Genomic DNA, 24,039 nt, shown 5'->3' on the forward strand with positions numbered 1-24,039 from the left:
ATCAGATAGGGTAGACTTTCTGTCACTGCTGATTGGAGCGAGATTCAAACTAGGAGAGACCAGGTCTGTGTCCCATTATCAGTACCTTGTGTCATCCCTTTAAAAATGCAGTAAGGGTACACTAACCAATACAGAGCCATCCATTCATTCACAAGGAATATTCTATACAGTCTAGCAGCAATGCATAACTTCTCCTAGCTAATGAAATTATATATTAAAATAAAATTGCAAATGTCAATCAAGCACATGTTTTTACCATGTAACAAATTGTTTTTGTGGTTTTCTTTCATGTGTAATATAATAGCTTGTAGCTGTTTAAATTTAGTTATGCACACATCTTTCAGCAAGCTGCACACACATCTTTCAGCAAGCTGCACTTTTTCTTGCTTTTTAATAATCCAAACACAAAATATCGAGTGCAGCTAAGAAGAAAAATGTGAATAATAAGAAAAAATAGACAAAGAAATCTAGAGTCTGCTATATGCAAAATACCAAACTAAACACTGGCATGTTAGGCTTGTTTGTTTTTAATGGCAGCAGTAGAAGCTGCCCAGCATGTTGAACTAGTAGAATTATTCCTCGTGGAGAAAGATTCTGGGGCAGAGTGCAAGGGGAATAGCTAAAGGTGTGTGCTAAGTGGAATCTAATCCAAGATGAGCAATGAATAACTGCATAGCATCTTCACGTTTGTGACAAATGTGTCCACACATATATGTATAGTAAGAAACAATTTATTTAATGCAATGTTAAGGTTTCAGTGTTAGCAGAGTTTAGTACTTAAATCATGAAATGTGAAAATTAACTCTTGGTGTATGCATTATAATACAATACAATGCACTGTAATATAGTTGCAGATTTTTCCTGCAATTTTGGTGGTACCTTTTCATTTTCAATAACTAGAGGCCAAAGGAAAACCTCAAATCTGAAATCATCCCTAACCTTTTGTGAAATCTGGATCTGAACATTCATAGATTCATGGATTTTTAAAACCAGAAGGGACATTATGGTCATCTACTTTGTCCTTGATGTGCTTTCACTACTTTGTGGTAATTTCTAAAGTCATCTGTGATCATGTAATTAATGACTGTATCTTAATGCATATTCAGTAGATAATTGTCAAATGCCTGTAACTTTGGTAGATTCAATCAAAAACTTTTTAATCCTAGCAAAAGTCCTCAATGAGACCTACGTCCATGGTAGGTTTCAGGCTTTCTATATCAATTGGTTTTGCAGTAGGCTTGTGTTCTGGGTAAAATAATAGCATGGTTAGACATTTTTTTAAATGGGAAAGGGAGTCAGATCAAATTTAGAAATAAAATTTAAAAAATCAAATCTCCTCCTAGCCAGGATCCAGAAGGAATATGGAGCCCAAAGGGAATTTTAAAAAAGAAAGCTTGTGTGTGTGTGTGTGTGTGTGTGTGTGTGTGTGTGTGTGTGTGTGTGTAGGTTTAGAAAACATGCTTTGGGTTATATGGAGGAAGTGTACAGTTAAAAAGTAACATTGAAAAAATGTGAACGTTAATGTACCACAGAATCAAGTTCTCTGGAAAAATTACAATCAATAGTTTGCACTGAAATTATTTGTTTAATAATTAGTGATGGGTTAATAATGATTGGGTTAAGGTTTGTCTGACCCTTTCATGTACCTTTTTATCACCCTGTGGTGGCTCTAGCTGTTGCACCCTGCAACATGACCAACAGACTTCAAGACTTGCTCTGCAGCCTGCCTCAGTACCAGTGCCAGGGGTCTAGGAAAGGCCTTCCAGCCCCCATCCTCTTTGTCAGCCGTAGACTGTCACTATTGATATATAAATGCAAATTGGAGTACCCAGATGTGAAACAGGGTGTCCTGCCTCAAGCACCAAAGTTTGAAAATGGAGCCATACACGTCTCATATTGTTTGTCGAATTCATCCATTTTCCCTTCCCTCTGCTCACACCCTCTCCCACTGTATGTGTATATATAAAGAAATAAAACAAATCTGGAGTAGAGGAGAAGAGCTTTGAAGAACTACCATGACTTCATCTTGCTCACTGTCCTTATAAGTTACATCTTCCCTCCCCACCTCATCCCTTTCATCTCTCTTGTCCATTTAGATTGTAAGCTCTTTAAAGCAGGGACTGTGTTTTATTATGTTTGTACAGCACAAAGCGCAATAGAGCCATGACATGATATGGGGCCTTTTGGCACAACAGTAATACAAATAATAATGAGCATTAAATAGTATCATTAGCGCTTCCAGGATTGTTCCTGGTCTTCATTTCATTGTGTAATCATGTGTCAAAGAAAGGGACTAATGAGTGTCTATTTCGTCTCCCATCATACAGTGTTCTGCAGAATGTGGTGCAGGAGTCCGAACACGGTCAGTAGTTTGTATGACCAACCATGTCAGCAGTTTGCCACTGGAGGGCTGTGGGAATAACAGACCTTCTGAAACAATCCCCTGTGACAATGGACCCTGTATGGGTAAAGTGGAGTGGTTTGCTGGAAGCTGGAGTCAGGTGAGTTTTACATTGAAATGATATATTTCTATTTCTATCACCAATTTTTTATCGATACAAAAATTATTTAAAGTGGGGAAGTATTTTGGTTGTGCACCTTTAGGACTAATTGTCTTCTCATAGAGTATTACAAACTGTGTGTTTATATTTTGTTCCTTTGATATGATATATATTTGTTGTCATTTTCTCCCCCTGTTTTTTATTACTTGGATGAAATTATTATGACACTTGGATGAAAATAAGATTTTTGTTTCTTTGCGCTTTTACTACGACACTTGTATCTCTCAGCTGGAGACGTAAATCCAGATCTAGTTTCCTTTGTGTCACTGCCACAGAGCAGCTGGGGATTCTCCTGCAGAGGAATCCTCATGTGACATAAACTCAGCAACCAGCTCTGTGTAACACTTCCCTCCCCCATGGTATAGGTGCTATTTCCTGGGTAGATCAGAGGCACGAAGGGGTATGGCTGGAGCACACTGCTCTGGCCAGCAAAGCTGCCCGTAGCAGGGCCGGCTCCAGGCACCAGCTTTCCATGCAGGTGCTTGAGGCGGCATTCAGAATGGGGCAGCAGTCCGTGTCCGTCGGCGGCAGCTCCGCTGCTCTTCCCCCCGCCGCGGCTTTTGGGTGGCAGCTCCACCGCTCCTCCAGGTGTGGCGGCAATTCGGCGGCGACTGCTTGGGACGGCAAACGTGGTAGAGCTGCCCCTGGCCTCTAGAGGACTGTTCTAGCCAGCATAATTTAGATCATCCCTTAGGCTGAGTTAAATTACACCAGAGGTTTGTTTGGTCCCAGGATCAGAAGCATGGACAGCGAAGTTAGAGCTACCCATTACCCCAAATCCAGGTATGCAGTTCTCATTTGATGGCAACACTGTCACCAGTAACTAATATGATATTACAAATCTGTAACTGTAAGTGAATTATAAGCAACAAAAGTTAATGAAACAGATGTTTTCTCATGAAATGTTCCTTCATTTTAAAATAAAAAATGATAAATATAGGCTATATTCCTGCAACTTTCTCTGAATGGCATGTTTTTCACAAGGTATCAGGGTGTCCTTAATGATAAGTTTTTCTCCAAATAGCAAAAATGCTGCCATTACACTTGAGGTTTGCAAGTTTAATGACTGATTTCAGTGACCAGTGAAAAGAATTTTGTTTAATTTTAAAAAAAGAGCGGATAAGTTTTTGTACTTCTTTGCCACAGTTAAACATATTCAGTGATATTCCATTAAACAGATATAATAAAACTCAACCTTTACTGTAGAACTAGTTGATGATGCTCAAGAACATTAATGCTTGAAAGATTTACAAAGTACTCTTCTCTACTGTCAGCCCCAGTTCAAGAGATAATCTCCCTGTTTAGGGCCAGTCAACACTTTAAACGTTTTCCTGGCATAATTATGCTAGCTAAGTTCCATTTTTGCCAACCTAATTATTCTGGTAAAACCCCAGTGTAAGTGCAGTTATACTATAGAATGTGCTTTACCAAATCAAAATAGGTTATGCTGATATAAGCACTTTTATATGGTACAACTATAGCTACACTAGTGGGATTTTGCTGCTTAACTGTGCTGTCATAGCTAAAATGGCAAAACCTCTAAGTGTAGACAAAACCTTAGTCTCCTTTTTGGAAATTGAATGACTTTGATTTAATCCCATTAGAGTACTGTACTTTATGAAGTATATATTGACCCAGCTTCCTTAGAAAATGTGGACATTGCTTCTGGCATTTAAGGCAGCTCAAAAACTCAAAACCAGCATTCTTCTCTTTGGACTCTTCATCATAGAGCCATTGCAAATCCTGAACGCTAGTGGGGAGGCATGTAGGTCACAGTCAAAGCACTAAGCATGAATAGACAAAAGCAAGTGCTAAAAACAAAAGTTATTTTTGGTTTGGCTCCTCTGAGTTCTGAAGTGGCAAGTGAAGAGAACAAATTTGGCCAGTGGCCAGCTCCCTGGTGCTCGTGTATTAAGATAAATTCTTCCCTTGTCCCACATCTCAATGTTTCTTTTCATTCTAAAGGAAAAATATTGCTCCCGGCGGTAGAAGAATTTCAAAAGCTGTCAACTGGAGCCCAAAGAGTTACATCCCCTTTGTGTGGACTTTTATATAACCTTTAGAGGTTTTCAGACTGCTGGTACCTACATTCCATCAAATTGTTAGGGAAGTGCCTCTTGGCTGGGCCTGTAGTTTCAATGTATCAGAGATTTCAAGATCCTCCCCGGAAAATATAGGATGCTTAGATGGCGATTAAAGGGCTCCTATTCTGAAAATTCTTTGAAGTTGTGAAACACAATATAAGTGCTAATTGTTGGTATTTTTAAATAGTCACAATAGACTTAGTTCTAAAAGATGTTTAAATGTAATTGTAACCATATTTGAAATCTGTGTCATATTACACAGAGTACTTCATACACACAAATAGGTGCTTTGAATCTGGTCCTGTCCCCATAGAAGAGAAGGGAACTGATGTTGCGTACAAGCCTTACGTGGCAGTTTTCTTGCACGTCAGGCTGCATGGAAATACCAGCTTCCTTCCATTGTAATTCTCAGAAGCTTTTGAAGTCAAGTGACATAACCTGAAGGGTTCAAAATGTACCCTGCACAGTAAATCTAATCATTCTGTGTCCTGCACATTGTTCCAGCAAGAAGAATTTGGCTGTCAGCAATCAGATAACAAATCACGAGGCCTTTTCAACATAAAAATGCCATTTTTACCACATATAGGGCTTTCTGCAGAAAAGGTGTAGTCAAAAACAATAGTAAGGTTGTTAATGTCCATGCAAGTGCCAACAAAAACTGGGGCCATGAAGAAATGACTTGTACAGAGGTTGAAATGAAAGCAACTCCAATGTAGCCCAGCTGTCAGTATTGTCCGCACATTCCTTCAGAGCAAAGACTGAACTCAGAGGGTCAATTGGGCAAGAAATAGTTGTAAGCCATAAGCATGCTTCTGGTACACCATCCCACGTTCAGATATGATTCTGCCCAGAGGCCTTTTCTAGACATTGAGCCACAATGGAGATAGACTAGAAGCTTGAACACTGCACACATGAAATATATTATTTGCATTTTTAATCTGAATTCTTTACAGCATAGAAATTTCTGAACATTTTAACATCAATACAATAAATAACACATTTAACAACATAAAAAGGGAAAGAGTAGAGTAAGGGGAGAACTGCATTGATTTAATAGATTTGAAGTATCTGTGTTCCAAAGAACAGAACATCTCAGAGGGTAACCAGAACACCTCCTTTAAGAACAATGTGCCCGTTTTGTTGCTGCCCCATTTAGGTTACATATAGTACAGAAGATGGACAACACACTTTCCAGCAACTTCTAGTGAACCCTTAGTGAGGAAGGAGAATCTCCTCTATCTGAAAACATTACTGCACCTGTAACGGCACCTACAGCTTCTTTTCTGATGGCTGATGGCTGTTTCCTGTAGCAGATTCTCTCAGGCATTAACAACATTTGAAGATATTGTCTGTTGTTGTGTCTCACCTTTTCCCCTAAATTCCACATGCTACAAGATATTTTCCAAATCTCCCTGCTCTTTGATCATAGGCAGCCTTTCCTTTTAAATGTACTCAGGCAACTGAAGGTCCCTCAGTGAATTGCTGTCAACCTAAAGACATCCAAAAAATTGAACTCTGGACATCAGCAGTTGTGCAGAAAGTACACAGGCCTTTTACATCTTTCCCTAGGTCTGTTCAGTCCATTTGTGAGACCCCAGTGACACACAGTGCTGCAGCTGGGAGCTAGATCCTAGTAAGAGGATACATGCTGCTTCACAAAACTAATTGCAACCAAATCATCAGTGAGGAGTCCTGTAAATAGTGGGTATTTTGTGGCTGGGAATGGAACTTGATGAGGGCATTAACATCTGCATATATCATAGTTACAATGAAATAGCCTTCAGATCTCCTCGAGGTTGTTGAAGTGTTTCTTGACATCAGAGTCCATGTATGCGCAAGTGGTTTTCTTGCAGAAGTGGCTAGAATGCATTCTCTACAAAGAATTGCAGTCAGAAATATATTCAGAATCACATATGTTGCTGTGCACACAGTTTAATTACTAGTTAATGATAAATCCTTTTACATTTATTGACAGCTCTTGCTCAAGTCCTGGATGTTCAGACCTGTTGTGAAGAACAGAAGTTATTATGAAATAAAATTATACTTTTAGCTTTCACAACCATTCTCAAGAAAATCAGTAATAAAATACCATCAGGACTCCAAGTGCTTTTCAGCAGACTTGTCCTTTATTCAACAGATTGTCAGAAACCACCTCTAAATTACATTATCTAAGAGCTATACCAATAACAATATTTTAAAAAATAAGAGTCAGAATAGAATTTCACTGATATGAGTCAATGCAGTGGTTATCGCCGCCAAACCTAAATCTGGGAAGCAGAATTCCAAAGTTTTAAATCATAAAAGCATTCTTTTCCATTGAAAACACATATCACAGGGCATAAGTTGAGGCAATGCTCAAGTATGTATTTTGAAATGGAAAAAAGAGACATTTTAAGTTTTTAAACCAGCTATTGAGTCTAACGTGGCTGCCATTTTGGATTCATTTATAAGAAAATTTCTACCTATGCCCATTTTAAAATGCTTAGACAGTCCTTTTTCTAGGACTTGGCCACTGCGTTCAAAGCAGATGAATCTGTTATCAGTATTAAACAATTAAATCATCTAAATGAATCTCTTGCAAAAATCAAGAATGTCATTCAGTCGTTCAATTTTTACCTGATTCCAAACTCATTTACTGTATGATAACTCATCAAAGATCTTAGCAAATGTAATTTATTATTTTGTACTTATACTGAGTCCTGTGGTAAACCTTATTCATAATCTGTGCATGTGTTTCCTTTGTAACTATTCAGGAACAGAAGAAAATCTCTCTCATATTTCACCCAGGACACATGCCAAAAATCTATTAGTGCTACATATCCTAGCAGTTACAATAAAATACACAAAACAAGGATCATTTTATATAGTCTGCTCAAATAGACATATGTTGACAATTGTAATTATTGATTACAAATTGGTAACACAGAGGACCTGTTTCATAGCTTTAACTACACATCTGATCTAGAACTAAGCCAGAGTTTTAGTCTCTCTGAAACATGAGACCCCATATTTCACTTCAATTTCTTTGTCACCCCTGAAGGTTCAAACTGCACCCAAAACTCAAAATCTCTTCACTCTTATCACACAAAGTCTCCACCCTAACAATGACTAATTTGAAAAGACTACACTGTGGGGAATTTGTATGAATTAAGAGGACACTAGTGGGAGGGGAATGGAGTGGCTGGACAAGTGAGGTACATACCACTGAGATACTAAAAAAGCAGAAGATAGTGTGCAGTGCTTGTCCATTAGTATAGCTTGTGTTTTAATTTGTTTTTCTTATTTCACTGACCTATCAAAACTTGGTACCCATTGTCCTTAACAAAGTCACCACCCTGACTTCTCCATTGAGTTAAACAAGTTTAAATAGAGAAAATGAATCAGAGCTATTGAAACATTGGATCACATTCTACTTGTATAAACATACTGGCCCCACTGAAGTTAATGGCAAAACTCCTATTGACTTCAACAGAACCAGGATTACAACCAGAAATTCCACATATAACTGCATCTCTCTGAAATAGAAATAGTATTATCCTAAGAGGATATGAGCTCTATTCCACCCAAGGGAAAGGAGCGTGATCAGGGCAGCTTCTGGAGCTTTGGCTGACTATTAAAGCTTTCTGGGTAGAATCGCTGAAGGAGGGGAGTGGCAGTGATGTTCTATGTAACAGTTAAAGAAAATGCAGATACATTGTTTCTCCTGTTGTTTATTCTGTTCAGTAGCTGATTTACTCATGTTCTTCCTGATAAGAGTATGACACAGTGCCCATCGGTGTGCTGTTATGGATAGTTTACAGCCTCTCTGCTGCAAGAATTACATGATTCTGAGATTTTTCTATATGTGCATGTTAGAATATCCTAGGTAAACTGTATGCTGATTTTCTCAACACACCCTGTACTTTTTCATTGGTGCCAAGGTTTTTGTGGGTATCTGGTCGAGGGATCACAAAATTCCACCCAAAACATAAACAAAATCCCCGTTATTAATAACACTCAATTGTTTTAGGCCAGAATAAGCCTTTGAAAATCATACCCCTTTATTCAACACAGAAACCAATATGCTGCTGGAATAATCTTCTAAAAGCCTTTCAAACAATGCCAGGAACAGTATTGTGTGTATTTAACCTTTAAACAAGCAATAAGAGCCCATGTCAGCCAAATTTCCATTTCAGCCTGGAACCAGCACCACCTCACATAGATATGTGCAAACACTAAAGGAAAACCCTGGCAGATTCAGGCATTTTCTAAAAACCACACACAATATGAGAATTTGTAAGGCTGCAGAAATGAACTCTAACCTTCAAAGGATTCATGATTATAATCTTGCTTGAATCAGGAGCAGTATCAGTGCACACATCCCTCCCTTTTAAAAACAACAAACAAACGAAGAAGTGTGCTGGTAGCAACAGAGTGTTGGATTTTTCTAGGAGTACTGATTGTAACCATACCAAATAGGGTATTGCCAGCCTGGATCAGATCCAAGTTCCATTCCCTGTATCCTGCCAGTAGTCAACACCAAATGCTTCAGGGGAAGGTGACCCCCCACCCCCCAAAAGCAGACATGGGATATAATCTCTCTCTCTCTCTCTCACACACACACACACACACACACACACACACACGTTACATCCTGATCACTGCCTCTGTACTGTTGCCCCCTTTAAGGACTCCCTCTGCAATTAGTAGCAGAGGAGCAAGAAGGGGAAAGTTTACAGGATGGAGTGGGGAGCAGGAAATGGCTGGATGAGGTCAGAGGTGTGGGGGGGGCTGCCCTTCCAGCTAACTGGGAGAGTATTTATATCCCATGCAGTGCCGGAGAAGCCCTCTTTCACCTGGACATGGTTGGCAGCACCCTCCCAGCCATGTAATCATAGAAGAACTGGGTTTCCTCTTGGCCTGCTCTGGACATTACACTAGTTGCCCTTTTCCTTTGGGGGCTTGGTCACCACTAGTCTGGGTGAGGTGGGGTAGGTTTTTTTTGCCTTCCCCACCGCATGTTTGGGACCCAGTGATAGTGGAGCAGGGAGGGTTATGTTTCAATGTCACACCTTAGTAAGTAAGACTCATGGCAGATGTCCAGTGCAGGTACAGTATACTCAGGTTCATCCAAAACACTATTATCCAAGCCTCGATATTATCCAAATACCTTCCTTGTCTCTGCATGTACTTAATGCTGGGGGACAAGGAAGGGATTCAGATAATGCAGAGGTTTGGATACTACAGCAGAGACCTCCTGGCCAGGGCTGTGAGGACGAGAACATGCCCCAGGCCATGTGGGAGGCCACCCTGCTTCTGGATGGCTACTGCAGGAGCACCAGGAGCCCTTTGCAGCCCTGCTGTCATGGGAATGAGCAAGATGACCTAGACAGCGGAGCTGCAGAGGGATCCCTGTGCTGCCACAGGGCCAGTGACACCCGATCCCTACAGGCACAAGGTGCAGGGAAGGCTGGTAGGGCAGATCAGATTCTTGGATATGTGCAATTATTTCACACATTGTGTGGTTATTTGGTGAATGTAATCAGTTAGGGTTTTTTCTTTTGCTCAGTGTTTGCAAAAACAAACAAGTCAGTATCAAACAAAATGTCATAAAGATTTGTAACACTTTTGGTAACATAAAGGGTCTAGGAAGGTTTTGTATAGAAAGGAAAAAATCCATCTATTATAATAATAATTCATAAATACTCATTGTAGGCACTTGTAGAAAACAGTGACATCTGTGTGTAATGATAAACCAATCTGTCGTCCTCCTCTTTGGTTAGGTTTTCATCATCTCTTCTTTGAGGATGCTGTTGGGTTTGTCTTCTCATCTGCTCTGGCTCTTTGAGGAATGCTTTGGTGAAGACACAAGTCTTGCAAGGACTAGACTTTTCTTGGTCTCATTTGGAGGAATGTTCCAGAGCCTACTGGCTGCTGTAGATATTGGGTACAATAAAGTGAACATTGGTAGGTGTTGTGGCAGGTCCTAGGACAGCTGGTCCTTGAGATAATATGGTTTAATCACATAAAGGCTAAATAGAGCAATCTGAGTTTTCTGATGTAGCTCCAGAAGTCCTTGAAAGATGCAGAGCACCAGTGCAATTTGTTTTCATCAACTCAACCCACTCACTTAGTACCAGCTGCAGCTTCCTTTTAAACATCTTATCTTGATCCAAGAGTTACAATAAGTGAGCAAGAAAGTGATGAATGCAAGAGCCATCATGACCAGGCCATATGCATAGAAGAATGGATGGAGTGTTTTTGTTAGCCAGAAAAGAAGAAACTTTTGATGACTCACCTTTTGTGTTAGTAACGACCCTACACTATGACCACCAGGCTCCGCACTAAGTTTTTGTACAGTGTGTAGCACAAGGGGGTCCCAATCCATGGCTGGAGCTCCTAGGTGTCACTGCAGTATAAAAAACAAATACTAACTGCAGATGGGCAGATATCTCCAATTGAGAGCTAGATAAAGGTGTTCACCAGTTCCTTGAAGCAATTCCCTTTTCATTTAGCATTACTTTGTTCTTTCTAAAAAAAAGAACAAGGAGTACTTGTGGCACCTTAGAGACTAGCAAATTTATTTGGGCATAAGCTTTCGTGGGGTAGAACCCACTTCATCAGATGCATGCAATTCTTTCTGGTGTTCTGCTTGAGTCAGCTGTTTTCCATCCAGGCTCCAATTTGCACATGCACTGAAAGAGGTAGGAGAACACATTGTCCATAGCCATAGCTTATGAAAAGAATTAATGTAGCTGCATGTCACCAGTGTAATGCTGGCATTACAGCTTGTGTATTCACAATATCTCTTAATGGTAGTTAATAGATGTTAAATAAGAGCAATTATTAAACCCTATAGGACCTACATGAACTTTGGAGAGGAAAAGTAGCTGCATAGGTGGCATACAACAACACTACACTTAGACAGCAGAGGTCCATAGAGCCGAGTGTCCATGACACAATATGCTTTATTCCTGGCATCTAAGAGTGCCACAGGGTTTTTACTAATTTGGTACAGCCAGGTTAATTGTGGGCAATTGTGCGACCACCACCAGTCCACAACTGGGCCGGGTCCCCTCCTGGCATCAAGTCCAATCTTCAGAGCTTGATGTGCAGGGACTTTGTTTAACCAGAAGGGCAGGCAATGTGACCAGAAAGTGCCAGCAGACAGTGGCCATTGATGATTTCAGTTCTCTCAAGGCCAGTTCTCAATGATACATCCCTATTAATGATAGTCAAACCATCTTATACCCAGTAGTCACCATTGGCAATGCATATTAAAAGCCTCCAGATGTCTTATTTAAGCAACATTCATGAGATGGAACTGGACACATCACCTCCCACCCAGCATTCCCGCAGCATATTTAGCAGCATGTGTCCTGGAGCCTGATGGTACCTGTGGGCATCACTGTCTTTTATCCTAGTCTTATGCATTCTGGTGGAAGGCCAATGGAGGCAACCCAGTGTTTTCTGTTTGGCTGCATCTGTGATGGAGGCTCAGGGAGAATATTTTAATATTAAGACCTGTCTTAAACCATCGTCCATTTAAGATTGTAAACATGAAAATATTGTTATATTCTTGTAATATGAAATACATATTCACTCCAACATTCACAAGACCTTTTGTCTGTTAACACTATTTCAGACAAGAACTTGTGCATATGACCATTCATGGATGGCAAAGGAGAGGTTATATGCACCACTAAAGCAAATTCATGATAATACATGGTAAAAACCACCTCCACCGTGCCTTCACCAGCATGTCTACTATTGCTGCCATCAGTGGAGAATTAAAAGGATCTGAGTTTTGCTAGCACTAGCCAGGCCAGTAGTGTAGAAGAGTTGGATGATCAAGCAATATTCCCTCAACTTCCCAGCCCTGTATCAACAGTTCACAACTACAGAAAGCCTGTAAGAGAGTTCACCGGAAAATGTTTGTGGTGGTGATAGCCTTTTCCTCTTTCATTGATGTCATCTGATCTGTATTATATGCTCATACATATGTTCCATTCCACTAATGAAAACCAAGGCAAAACAGAAAGTGTTTTTTAGGCTATTATCATGCATTTGGCAAAGTAGAGACTAGTTTGCTGGCCATAAGTAAATATTATTAATTGGTTCACAGGCTAGGACATAAGGTAAATTTTGTTGTGAGGCTCTCTTTAGGCCTTAAAAAGAGACTCTAATGTACAAGGTTGTGATTAACATCCCTTAATATTCTTAGGATATATCCTAACAGATAAGCTTCCTGATTTGTGCTTTGTTCAGACTGCGCCTGTGATCCTTATTTTCAGATTGTCACTGTAAGCTAAATTGGCTCCTGAAACCTAGTGAATAAATATAGGGTTCTCAGTGTTTATCCTCAATGTTCCTTTTCACAGAACCTCACAGAAATTTGTATCCCATACTGGCCTGGTTCAAGTTGTACATTATCACATTACGAACTTTAAAACCAGTCATGCTCAAACATAACAAAATGTTTCTTTAGAGTGGAAAGCCTCCAACTTATTTCAGTTTAATATCATAGACTGATATTTTAGCTTAGTGAAAGTGTATTGTCTCAATGTTTAACCTAAGTTTGCTATAAAGTTTACTTCATGAGCAAAATAAATCCTTGTGATAAAAAGTGTACAATAGTTCTCAAGACAGCGATGGACCTTCCTCTTCCTATAAGTAAGAAAAAGAAACTGCCATGTAAATATAATATGCTGAGACCAAGTACAGAAATCAAACAACAGCTGTGAAATGTAAAGATAAAGAATCCTGTGTTTACACCTTTTGTTTCTTTACTTTTAACATAATTGGGGAAACTAAGCTAATGGTGTTGTCATAGCTTTAGTCAGAGTATCCTTTTTGATTTGGTTTTGGTAATGTTCACATTCATTGGAATTTCATGCTCTGAATTCAAATCAACAGTTACAGCTGTCATATCCTCAACAGGAAACATAAAAGTTTCCTGACATAATCCATTCAGAATGTGATTTTGTTTAGAAGTTTATTGGGGGGAAAATATTTTGATGGCTTTCACTAAATCCTCCAAGTGTGTTTCTGATAACCCTTCTTCATTACCTGCTGACTAAATGCTATGTATCTTCCATTGCTTCTGAGTGATCTACAAGGTAGGTATTGCAGTTTAGGGGGAAAACTTTTCAAAACTAAATGACAGGAATCTAAGTCCCATTTTCAACGTTACGTAGGCATTCAGGAGCGTAAGGGGTTTGCTACACAGTTTTTGTACTGCTTTATCTATGCCAATTTAGAAACCGATACAATTAAGGTGGTACAACTACCTAATGTGGATGCAATTATACGAGTATAAAACTTCTAAACTGAGATAATTAAAGCATTGTAAAAACTGTGTGTTGACTAGCCCTAATTCTCATTTGAAAGTCAATGAGACTTAGGCACCTCTGAAAATTTGACCCTAATTTTGGTTAAAAAGACCGGGTAGTACTTTAGCTGCTTCAGTATGATAAATGTAAGTAATCCTGTTTCCTTATGAAAAAAGAAAAGGAGGACTTGTGGCACCTTAGAGACTAACAAATTTATTAGAGCATAAGCTTTCGTGAGCTACAGCTCACTTCATCGGATGCTCTTTGTGTTGCAGAATATTATTATAAGGCTTTGTTTTGAGGCCCGTAATGATGGTCTGAAATAAACCAAAGGTCTTAAATCATTCAGGACAGTAGAATAATCATTTTTCCATAGAAACAGCCTTGTTTTTCCTGAGGGTTTTTTTTTGTGCTTTACTAATGTTTTATGAGCTAAAATGTTGTTCCGTCTTCCAGTGATTTCAGTTTATGATGATTGTGATATCTAAGAATTTATAACAGTAAAATACAGTGTCTGGTATCTTGATGTATCCCCAGCTATGTGATAAAATACTGTCCCGGGGATCTTTGGCTTATTAACTATGCACACACACTTGAAACTAGACCCATGCTATTTCAGTCTGTCACAATGCTTTTGGGAGAGACTTAGCAGGAAACTCTCAGTAAATCCTCAGTAAATCATTAATAACTAAAAAGAACATTGTGCGTTATGCAGTATTCAAAGCCACATGAATTCTGTAAAATAAACAAAGGGAAGAAACAGGTTTCAGAGCAGCAGCCGTGTTAGTCTGTATTCGCAAAAAGAAAAGGAGTACTTGTGGCACCTTAAAGACTAACAAATTTATTTGAGATAAGCTTTCGTGAGCTACAGCTCACTTCATCGGATGCATCATGCTCAAATACATTTGTTAGTCTCTAAGGTGCCACAAGTCCTCCTTTTCGTTTTGCAGATACAGACTAACATGGCTGCTACTCTGAAACCTGTTTCCTTATGGACAGTTTTGAAAAATGAACTTTGGTGCCCAAATAAATAAATAAACAATAGAAATCTTGTGTCATTTGTTTATTGGCTAGCCATATGGAACAGTACAAAGGATAGAACTTGTAAACCTAGAACTTGCAAGTTCATAAAATACCAGGGTTGCAAAAGAGTCCTTAGGAGGTCATAGAGTCCTACTCAAAGCAGGACTAATCCCCAATTTTTGCCCCAGATTTCAAATGTCCCCCTCAAGGATTGAACTCACAACCTTGGGTTTTTAGCAGACTAATTCTCAAACCACTGAACTATCCCTCTCCCCTAAACAAAAATGTGACAACAAAAAGCTGTATAGCCTTGAGTCAGTGAAGCACTTAAACAGGCTAACCGTGAAGCATATGAGTAATCCCACTGACTTCTATGGGACTACTCAGAAGCTTAATTATAAGCACGTGCTGAAGTGCATTGCTGAATCAGGGCCTTCGGGCACTATTAAGTGTTATGTCTAATATTAATTTCCCGGGGCAGCAGTATTTCAAGTCCACTTTTCACTTGCAGTTTCCTAGCGTAAAATAAAGTTGGGCTGTGGGCAGGGCATAGGGAAGAGTGAATAATCAGGACTGTAGTGCTGGGGATGAGACGAAAGATCTGCCTCCGTTCAGTGGAGGCAGGGAACAAGGATGTACAAAAAGACTTCAGAATGTTGCAGTCCAGATTTGTATACAGAGACTTGGAGCATAATCAAACCAAGCTTTAAAGCTTCCTCCTTCAGAACATTAATACTTATAACGTGTGACTATCCCTCTGGTAGCACAGAACGCTAGTCTAAAATGCATATTTAATTTATGAGAGTAGCTAGCGTATGTGACTAGAATATCAGAAGTATGCTGTTATGTGACTTCCACCACTCTTTCTGTTCCCTGATGCAGTGTTCAATTGAATGTGGCAGCGGAACCCAACAGAGAGAAGTCATTTGTATTAGAAAAACGGAAGGCAGTTTTGATGTGTTGAACCCTTATGAATGTTCATTTTTGGAAAGACCGCCCAGCCAGCAGTCCTGCTACCTCAAACCCTGTGGGGCTAAGTGGTTTAATACAGAGTGGAGCACAGTAAGTCCTTTTTTCCTTTTCTATATTCAAGCCAGAATGGTGCATCTCTGACCATCTTCTTTGTATTTATATGAAAAACATCATAATGGGAATAATATTGACCTTGAAGTGAGACTTCATATTCTCTGCACATGAATTATATTGTAAATAAAACCTGCTTTCTGCTGTCTCTGGGGGCAAAGCAGCTGGAAATCTTCCCTACAGGGACAGTCAAGGAGTCCCCCAACAGAAAGCAATCCCCAGGTAGTGCAGCTGCCTCTACATCTCCCATGTCCTGCTCCATGTCGGGGGCATGCTGAGGAAGAATGGAGCTTATACTACTTCACCTGATCCTTGTTCCTATGCCCTGGTCTACACTGGGGGTGGGATCGATCTACGTTACGCAACTTCAGCTATGTGAATAACGTAGCTGAAGTCTACGTACTTAGATCGACTTACTGTGGTGTCTTCACTGCGGTGAGTCGACTGCTGCCGCTCCCCCGTCGACTCCACCTGTGCCTGACGCCTCGGTGGAGTACAGGAGTTGACAGGAGAGCGCTCAGGGATCGATTTTAAATTTTAAATCGATCCCCGCTGGATTGATCGCTGCCTACCAATCCGGTGGGTAGTGAAGACATACCCTATGGGACCACTGCAGACAACATAATTTAGAGCAGTCTTTATGCCGCTTAGGGCCCCAGCTTGTCCATGATGAAGGGAGCAGAAAAATGGTGTAGAGCTTCCTCCACACTCCCACATCTCCTCAGCTGCAGTGAGGGTAAACTAATGTGGGATTTAGTTAATCAGATAAAAGAGAATGTAGACATCTGAAATGCTATGGTGTCAAGCCAGATTCCTTCCTGTTCGGGGACTCTTCGGCTGCCCTCTATGGAAGATTTCCAGCTACTTTGCAACACTGACCCAGCACAAAGCACATTTTATTTACAATATAATTCATGTACAAAGAATATTAAGTTTCACTTCAAGGTCAGTAGTATTATCCATGGTACTGTAGGCCCAGTGCTTAGGGTGATGCTCGTGGATTCATGTGAATACTTCAGAATTTCAACTTTATATTTTAAAAATTTGTCATGAATGTGAAAACTCAAGTGTTAGCAATACAGTGATTCTGCCTGCGTCTGGAGACTCAGCTTGGATTGCCTCATTCACCTTAATTGTTAGCTCTGAAATCCACTGCTTTGAGGGGTCCCACCAATACCATCCCAGAAGAGGACTCTGTGCTTGGGGGATCCTTGTTGCTGTCATCTGGATCTTGACTCTACTGGGGCACTCTAGGCAGAGGTAACGCTCCAGACATAGTCCTGTGTTTGGCAAAGTGGAGGCTGAGTCTTTCCTCCTCTAGGATAGATCCCAGCCTGCCTGAATAGAGGGAACAGTGGTCTGGGAAATACATAGGCTCAACCTGTCTGAAGAAGAATTGGTGAGTGCTCACCAGGTATGAGGGTACTTATGAGTGAGAATCCAAGTTGGGATGGGGCTAGAGTGTGTAAGCCGTAGAGAATGGGGCACTTGGGCACAAAGACCCCAGATTGCCTGTTTAACTGGGAGACAGCAATCTGGCTTTGTGTTGCCCTCTAAATGAACAGTGAGCCCCTATTCTCAGCATTGTGTCATTAAACTGGAAAAATGGAAAAGGCTCTGCTGAGAATAATCAGCTTTGTGTGACTGGTAAATCTGTGAATTAAAATGCTTGAGGAATTTTATGAAATGGTCAGCCCATTCCACAGTGGAACTGGCATTTGATTCCTAAGAAATAGCTAGAAAAATACTTCTGGCTAAATTCAGAAATCAGAAGTAGCTTAACTTTAAATTCTTATTGACACTGATCTTAAAGTGAAGTAGAAAGGAACTTATTTAACAGATATTAAATTAATGTCAGCAATTTTTCTATGACACTACGCTAGAGATCTTACCACAGCTTTTCAGCAGCACAGCCGTCAGTCACAATGTGGTGGTTTTGTGGTGGGTGATTGCGGTTTTAGCTGCCCATTTTAATCAATAATGCAACAATGCTCTCTTCTGCAGCTGCTTATCAGAAAACTACCATTATTCAAGCTGCTCCTTGATGGCATTTGTTTCTGATGTTTCTACAACAGAAAACAATTGCAGTAAAATTGATTAAATAAGTTTTCAGATATAGTTTAGTACAATCAAGGATCTATGAGGCTGACTTGTGTTAGTTTTTTCCCCCTAAAGAATATCCCTTTGTGACTGTGAATTTAAAATGATCCTGGGGCAATATTTATTCATGATATATGGTGTAACCCTGCAAGAAGCTGAACACCAGCAAATCCTATTTTCAATTAAAAGGGAGTAGAGATTTCTATTCAGGGCTTGGCTACCCAGGGAGTTATTCTGCAATAGCTATTCCTGATTAATTTCCTGTCTGGGTGCTTTTATTCTGGAATAAAAGTACTTTAATCTGAATTATTTTTATCCAAGTGGATCAAATTAATTTGGATTAAGGCATTCTTATTCTGGGATAAGAGCGCCCACACAGGGAGTTAATCAGGAATAGCTATTCCATTTTAAATCCACACCCTATCTTAATCCAGATTAATTTATCTGTGTAGACAAGCCTTCAGACCCTTTTTCATGTCTATCACTTTGAAATCTCCATCTTTTAAGATCAGGTCCATATCATTTAATGTTCTTCATTTGTTTAGGTTGAATACTATAAACTTATAAATAGGCTTGATAAATTAACATTACTAATTATGGCTAATAAGCTTTTCTGATATTGCTGGGTTTCTTACAGCATGATCTAGCAAATCTTTCTATTTACCTCAGCAGGTACTAGTTGGACTCTTAGTATGGGCAATTTCCCTTATTTTCATCATGTAATGAATTCGTGTTGTCACTTGTACAATGACTAGAAATTTCAGAGAGCCAGCTCAAGGATTGCCTAATACGATTTCTTGATTCCCAGGAAAAATTGCAGAGCAATGTGTGTGCTGCTTTCCCATATTGTCTGCATACTGTGCAATGCAATGGTCTCTAAATGTTCTGGAATATTCAGGATATATCAGGGAAATTCCCCACTGTGAGAGGAACGTGTCATTACTGTTGAGTTGAGTGAGACTTGCTGTGAGGATGTTTGTAAGCAGTATTGCAGCTTTACATTTGCTGCTGGGTATGAATGATACAGGAAAGAAGGGCACCACCAGGGCAAGAATAATTTGGAAAGGATTTAAAAGCTTTTGGAGATTAGGATCTAAACCACTCAGCTACCAGTGGAATTGATAACAAACACATGCTGCAGCCCACTGGAGTTAATCTACCAGTTTTTATAAATGGAGATTATTTATGGAATTGTTTTAACATAAAAAGAACTTGAATGGAACCTTCAAGATGTGCACATACCATAGCTAAGTAAACATGTGATCTTCATATTGTAATTTTGTCTTGCCTCATCTCTGCAGTTGTTTTTCTCACCCATCCATTTATGTAATAATTCCAGTAGTAGGGTCCAGTACTGCAAAAAAAATAACTACAAGTGTAGTGCTCACAACTATGAACGTTTCCATTCCCCCACTAGTAGTAACTGTATTCATTAGTCAGTGTTGGCACGATCTGGTTCTTGTTTGGAACTTCTTCCATACTATGTCTTTTTTTTTTTTCTGCAAACTGCCTGTCACAATTTGGGGCACTGTACAAATAATAAATAATGTCACCAGCATCATCATCTCTCTCAAAAAGCATTTAGGAAACATTGCAATTTATTTTCTAGTTTTGTATATAATTTGAATACAATCCCAGTTTTTTATGCAACTAACACAAAAGAAGGCTGCCTCCTAAACTGATATAACTTGGCATAGACACATTGACCTCAGAGAAGCTATATTGATTTACCTCAGTTGAAGATTTGGCCCACAAAATGTAACGAGAACTAACATTCATGAAACCAATGTTTCAGAAAAACTACAGCATGTTAGGAAAAATAATACTATCTGCAGGAATAATATGAGTGAAGAATATGCTGCTTATCAGAATAAATAGAAATTAACTGTTTATAAGGTTGTTGGGAGGTCTCAAATTCTATATAGTTCCGAGTGTCTGGAGGGTTTTTTTTTGTCCGCTTGTTTGTTTTATTAGATTCCCAACTGACCACATCAAATAAAAGAGAGAGAGAGAAGGCATTTTCTGTCTCAACATTTTTTACACACAGACCAGTAATCCCTGACTATCATTGTATATGTGTGGGTTTGAATATACCTTATGGGACAAAGAAAAGGGAGAAACCTTGCATTATGGCAATGTTTCGGGATGTTACCTAGAGTGACTTTCCACTAGTTAGTTCACTGTGGTTCAAGAGGGAGCACTTTTTCTTTACTGCCTTTCTTAGTATGCAGTATGTTTCTGAATAATGCATGAAATCAGCATGAATGTAAAACTAAAATTTGATACAGATGTTTTTCTTGCAACTAAGTCTGCATTGAAAAATGGCTATTAAGTATTTAGCACTGGAGAAGATTAAACAACTGATACAGACTATACTTGGAAAATTAGTTCTGCAAAAATAGAAATGTTCTTACAACTGGACCTAATAATATTCTATTAATTAATCATGCATCTTGAATTATCCCCCAGTTCTTTGTATGAATCATGTTTCATTTCACTGCTGGGTGAAGAGCAATACCAATAAACTGTCCTTAGCAACTGTTTCAGAGTGGCAGCCTTGTTAGTCTGTATCCACAAAAAGAAAAGGAGGACTTGTGGCACCTTAGAGACTAACAAATTTATTTGATGCATCCGATGAAGTGAGCTGTAGCTCACAAAAACTTATGCTCAAATAAATTTGTTAGTCTCTAAGTTGCCACAAGAACTCCTTTTCTCTTAGCATCTGTGTTAAGACTGGGAAGCCTGAGTGGGCTTTTATTGGAGATCCATTACAGGGAAATGGGTGTAAATGATCAAAATCAAACTTGATAAATCCAGTTATCCTTTCAGTCCTTCAGCGAATAGATGAGACAGACTATAAAGATATAGGGCCTGCTTACACAAGGTATGAATTTGGCCCTTTATTGCTGAGTATAATTATTGCAAATTATGTATTTTTTCTTTTACTAAGTGGTTTTACCCCTTAATGATATTACCCAGAGCATTAAGAAGTGCCTCTTTCCAGGATTATGGCTTCATTTAAAATTAAGGGTCACTAAAGAATGATGGATGTGCTCCAGTTCCCAAAGCAATCTGAAATTTACCATAAAACAGTCTACAGTACTTGGAACATCACTGAGAATAGAGCTTACTGTGTAGAGAGTGCCATGTATCAACAATTTCCAAGGAAGTGGGCCTGCTGCTGTGCACCAATGCCACAAGTGACTTTGGTTTCATTTATCTTCCTAACGTTGCTCATCTTTGACAAAGTAGCTTATTAGAATTATGATGAAAAATGAACATTTGTCACAAAAATGAAAACCCAAACTCCAGTATTTCCTCAGAAGGACATGTGATATGTTTGATGAGCACTGAGATGCCATCTTATCAAATGCTGTAGTTCACGTCTTTTCATGGCCTTAGATCAAATCCAAAATGACAGTCCTCTGTGTGGAGAGCCCACAGATCCCTCATTTTGATTTTCCTTCCGCAAACCTTTAGGCAAGTGCCTTTGAAAGTAATATGATTCTAAATCCCTCCTGACATTTTTTTCCCACATGACATTAAGGGTAGAAATTGCTTTTTGTTTGTCCTCTTGCTTGCATTACTCATTTATCTGGCCACACTTAGGGCATCAAAGGAAAGCAGAAAAGAAGGGGGAACACTTTAGCCACTCTCTTTCAGAGGGGGAAACAAAATAAAACAAAGTAGCTGACCAGAATCCAGATTTCTCCCTGTAATTGTTTCCTGGGTGCTTCTCTGAAAACCAAAATTCATGTTTGGCTCTCAATAAAATCAACATAAATCCAGAGTAACTCAGGAGAAGTCAGTCTAAAGTGAGATCCAGGTTCAAGTCTGTGCTCTGCCACAAAATTCCTGAGTGATTTTGGTCAAGCTTCTTAACCTCTCTGTGCCTCAGTTTCCCATGTGTAAAATGGTGCTAATGATATTTCTCTATTTCATAGGGCTGAGGTTAAACAAATTAGCAATTGTGAAGTGCTTTGAGATGTTCTGATGAAAAGCACTATCTGAGAGTTGGGTATTATTCCTGTTGTTGTTTTATGTCAATGGAATTTCTTCAGATTTCTGTTGGTGTTACTGACAGCCAATTTTGGCCAAAGTGAATCTCCACTACTAAAGACTGGAGTTTTTAAAGACCTTTGTGAAGATACTGGCTATTTTGTTTGAAACACTTAATCCTCTTTGGGGGTTTTCAAGAATACTTGAAGGTGCTGTTTCTGTGTCTGATTTTAGTAGACATGCCAGGAACCAGAGCAGAACTCTTAGCAGTTAGCAATGGTATGTGCAAGTATAGGAGTAAGTGCTGAGAGAGTAATAAGCCACCCTGCAAATCTGTGATCCAAATGTTATAACTTCTCTTAGGGCCAAATTCAGCTCATGTCTGCCCTGGTGCATCTCTGCTGCAGTCAGTGGAATAGCACTCTCTTTAGACTCAGGCTGAACTTGGCCCTTTTGGTGAAGTCCTCCTGGCTCCCAAAATGAAGCAGCACTTCAGTGATTATGCTGAGTAGGATGGTCCAAGAAGTGGAGAGGACACAGAGGAAAACTTTTTGCCCCTGCAGTCCTCCAGCGTGGTATGTGGGAGTGTGTAGAGTATGTAAGGTCAGCTCAAGGGAGTGATAGAGACGTGGCAAATAGGTCTGCGACTTTCACTGATACTCCAACTTGCTACATTTGACACTGAGCTGTAGTAGTAGTCAAGACTCAGCTGCGCTTGTCCGTCCCGTCTTCCCTCCCTTCATTTTTCATTTCCACAATCACCCATGTTTGTTCTGTGAAAAAACTGTTTAGTTCAGTTGAGCACTGTGCACATGAATTTCACATTGCAGCATGTTTATGGTATCCATAAATATTTTTCTCCTCTAGAGAAAATGAGATTTTGTTTTTTCAGAACATTTTCTGTAGCGAGAGGGTGAATTAAAGACTCCTGGGCTATCAATTCCATATATATTTCATGCAGGCTGCATTTACTTTAAAACAATCTTGTGTGTTTTGATCAAAGGGCATTGGAGTTGGTTACAGTTGCCACAAGAAAGTGTAGTGCGTTTGGGGATTAAGGAATCACAGTTCTCCCCCCACCTTCCCTCTTTTCCCTACTGTGATGCTGGCAGACCAGGTGCCAGCTCATGCTGAAGGCCCAGGCCAATTCACTTATATATTAGCATAGGTCAAAGTGATTGTTAAATGTATAAGAGTATACTGGTGTTTAAATGTCATGAAAACTAATGGGATGTTACTTGCATTGTTTTCACTTATCGGTATCCTGTTATAGTGTAATAACAAACATTACATTGTGTAAACACCTGTAACTAAATAACCCATCAAAGGAGAAAGAAACCTTGTGGAATGCATATGAAGAACTTTAACAGAAAAGTGCTCATTTTGAAGCAAGTGGTCATTGTGATGATCGGAGGTCAAAAACCCAAAATGTGTACCTCTCTCTCCGTCATCAAAGGAAAAGCCCACATGGGTAGTGACCCTGTCAGCTTATTTTCTATGAGAAGAAGCTATAAGGATTCAAGGAAAGATCCTTCATCTCTGGACTGTTTGGACATCTACAGGGAAGTTTACCAGATGCAAAGTGGAGATCCCCAGGCACGATCTGGGACAGGGCCATCCTTAGGCATACACAGCATATGCAGCTGCATTGGGCACTGTGAAAATTGGGGCACCAAATTGCCTCAAATTTCATGGTGCCCTAGGCAACTGCACACTGCATAGGCAGCAGCACCAGCCCTGCGACCAGCCCTATCCCCTGGCCGGACCCCCCCACAGGCTGCGCCCACTGCAAGGGGCAGGGCCGTCTCTAGGAGGGTGTAGAGCCCCGGACAACTCCCTCCGCCCCACTTCTTACGCTTCTCCCTGCTCCGCCCCCGG

General features: G+C 39.8%; 1 protein-coding gene across 4 annotated transcripts in view; it reads left to right on the top strand.

The window, feature by feature from the left end:
• THSD4 (thrombospondin type 1 domain containing 4) overlaps positions 1-24,039 on the top strand; it is a 600,466-nt gene that overhangs the window by 570,317 nt on the left and 6,110 nt on the right. For all 4 annotated transcript variants that reach the window (XM_043493644.1, XM_038420562.2, XM_043493645.1 and 1 more), the window contains 2 exons: positions 2,328-2,501; positions 15,862-16,041. In XM_043493644.1, the coding sequence (XP_043349579.1) occupies positions 2,328-2,501; positions 15,862-16,041 (354 nt within the window). The remainder of the gene's footprint in view (positions 1-2,327; positions 2,502-15,861; positions 16,042-24,039) is intronic.

This window comes from Dermochelys coriacea, chromosome 10, assembly GCF_009764565.3.
Source record: "Dermochelys coriacea isolate rDerCor1 chromosome 10, rDerCor1.pri.v4, whole genome shotgun sequence".
NCBI classification, from domain to species: Eukaryota; Metazoa; Chordata; order Testudines; family Dermochelyidae; genus Dermochelys; species Dermochelys coriacea.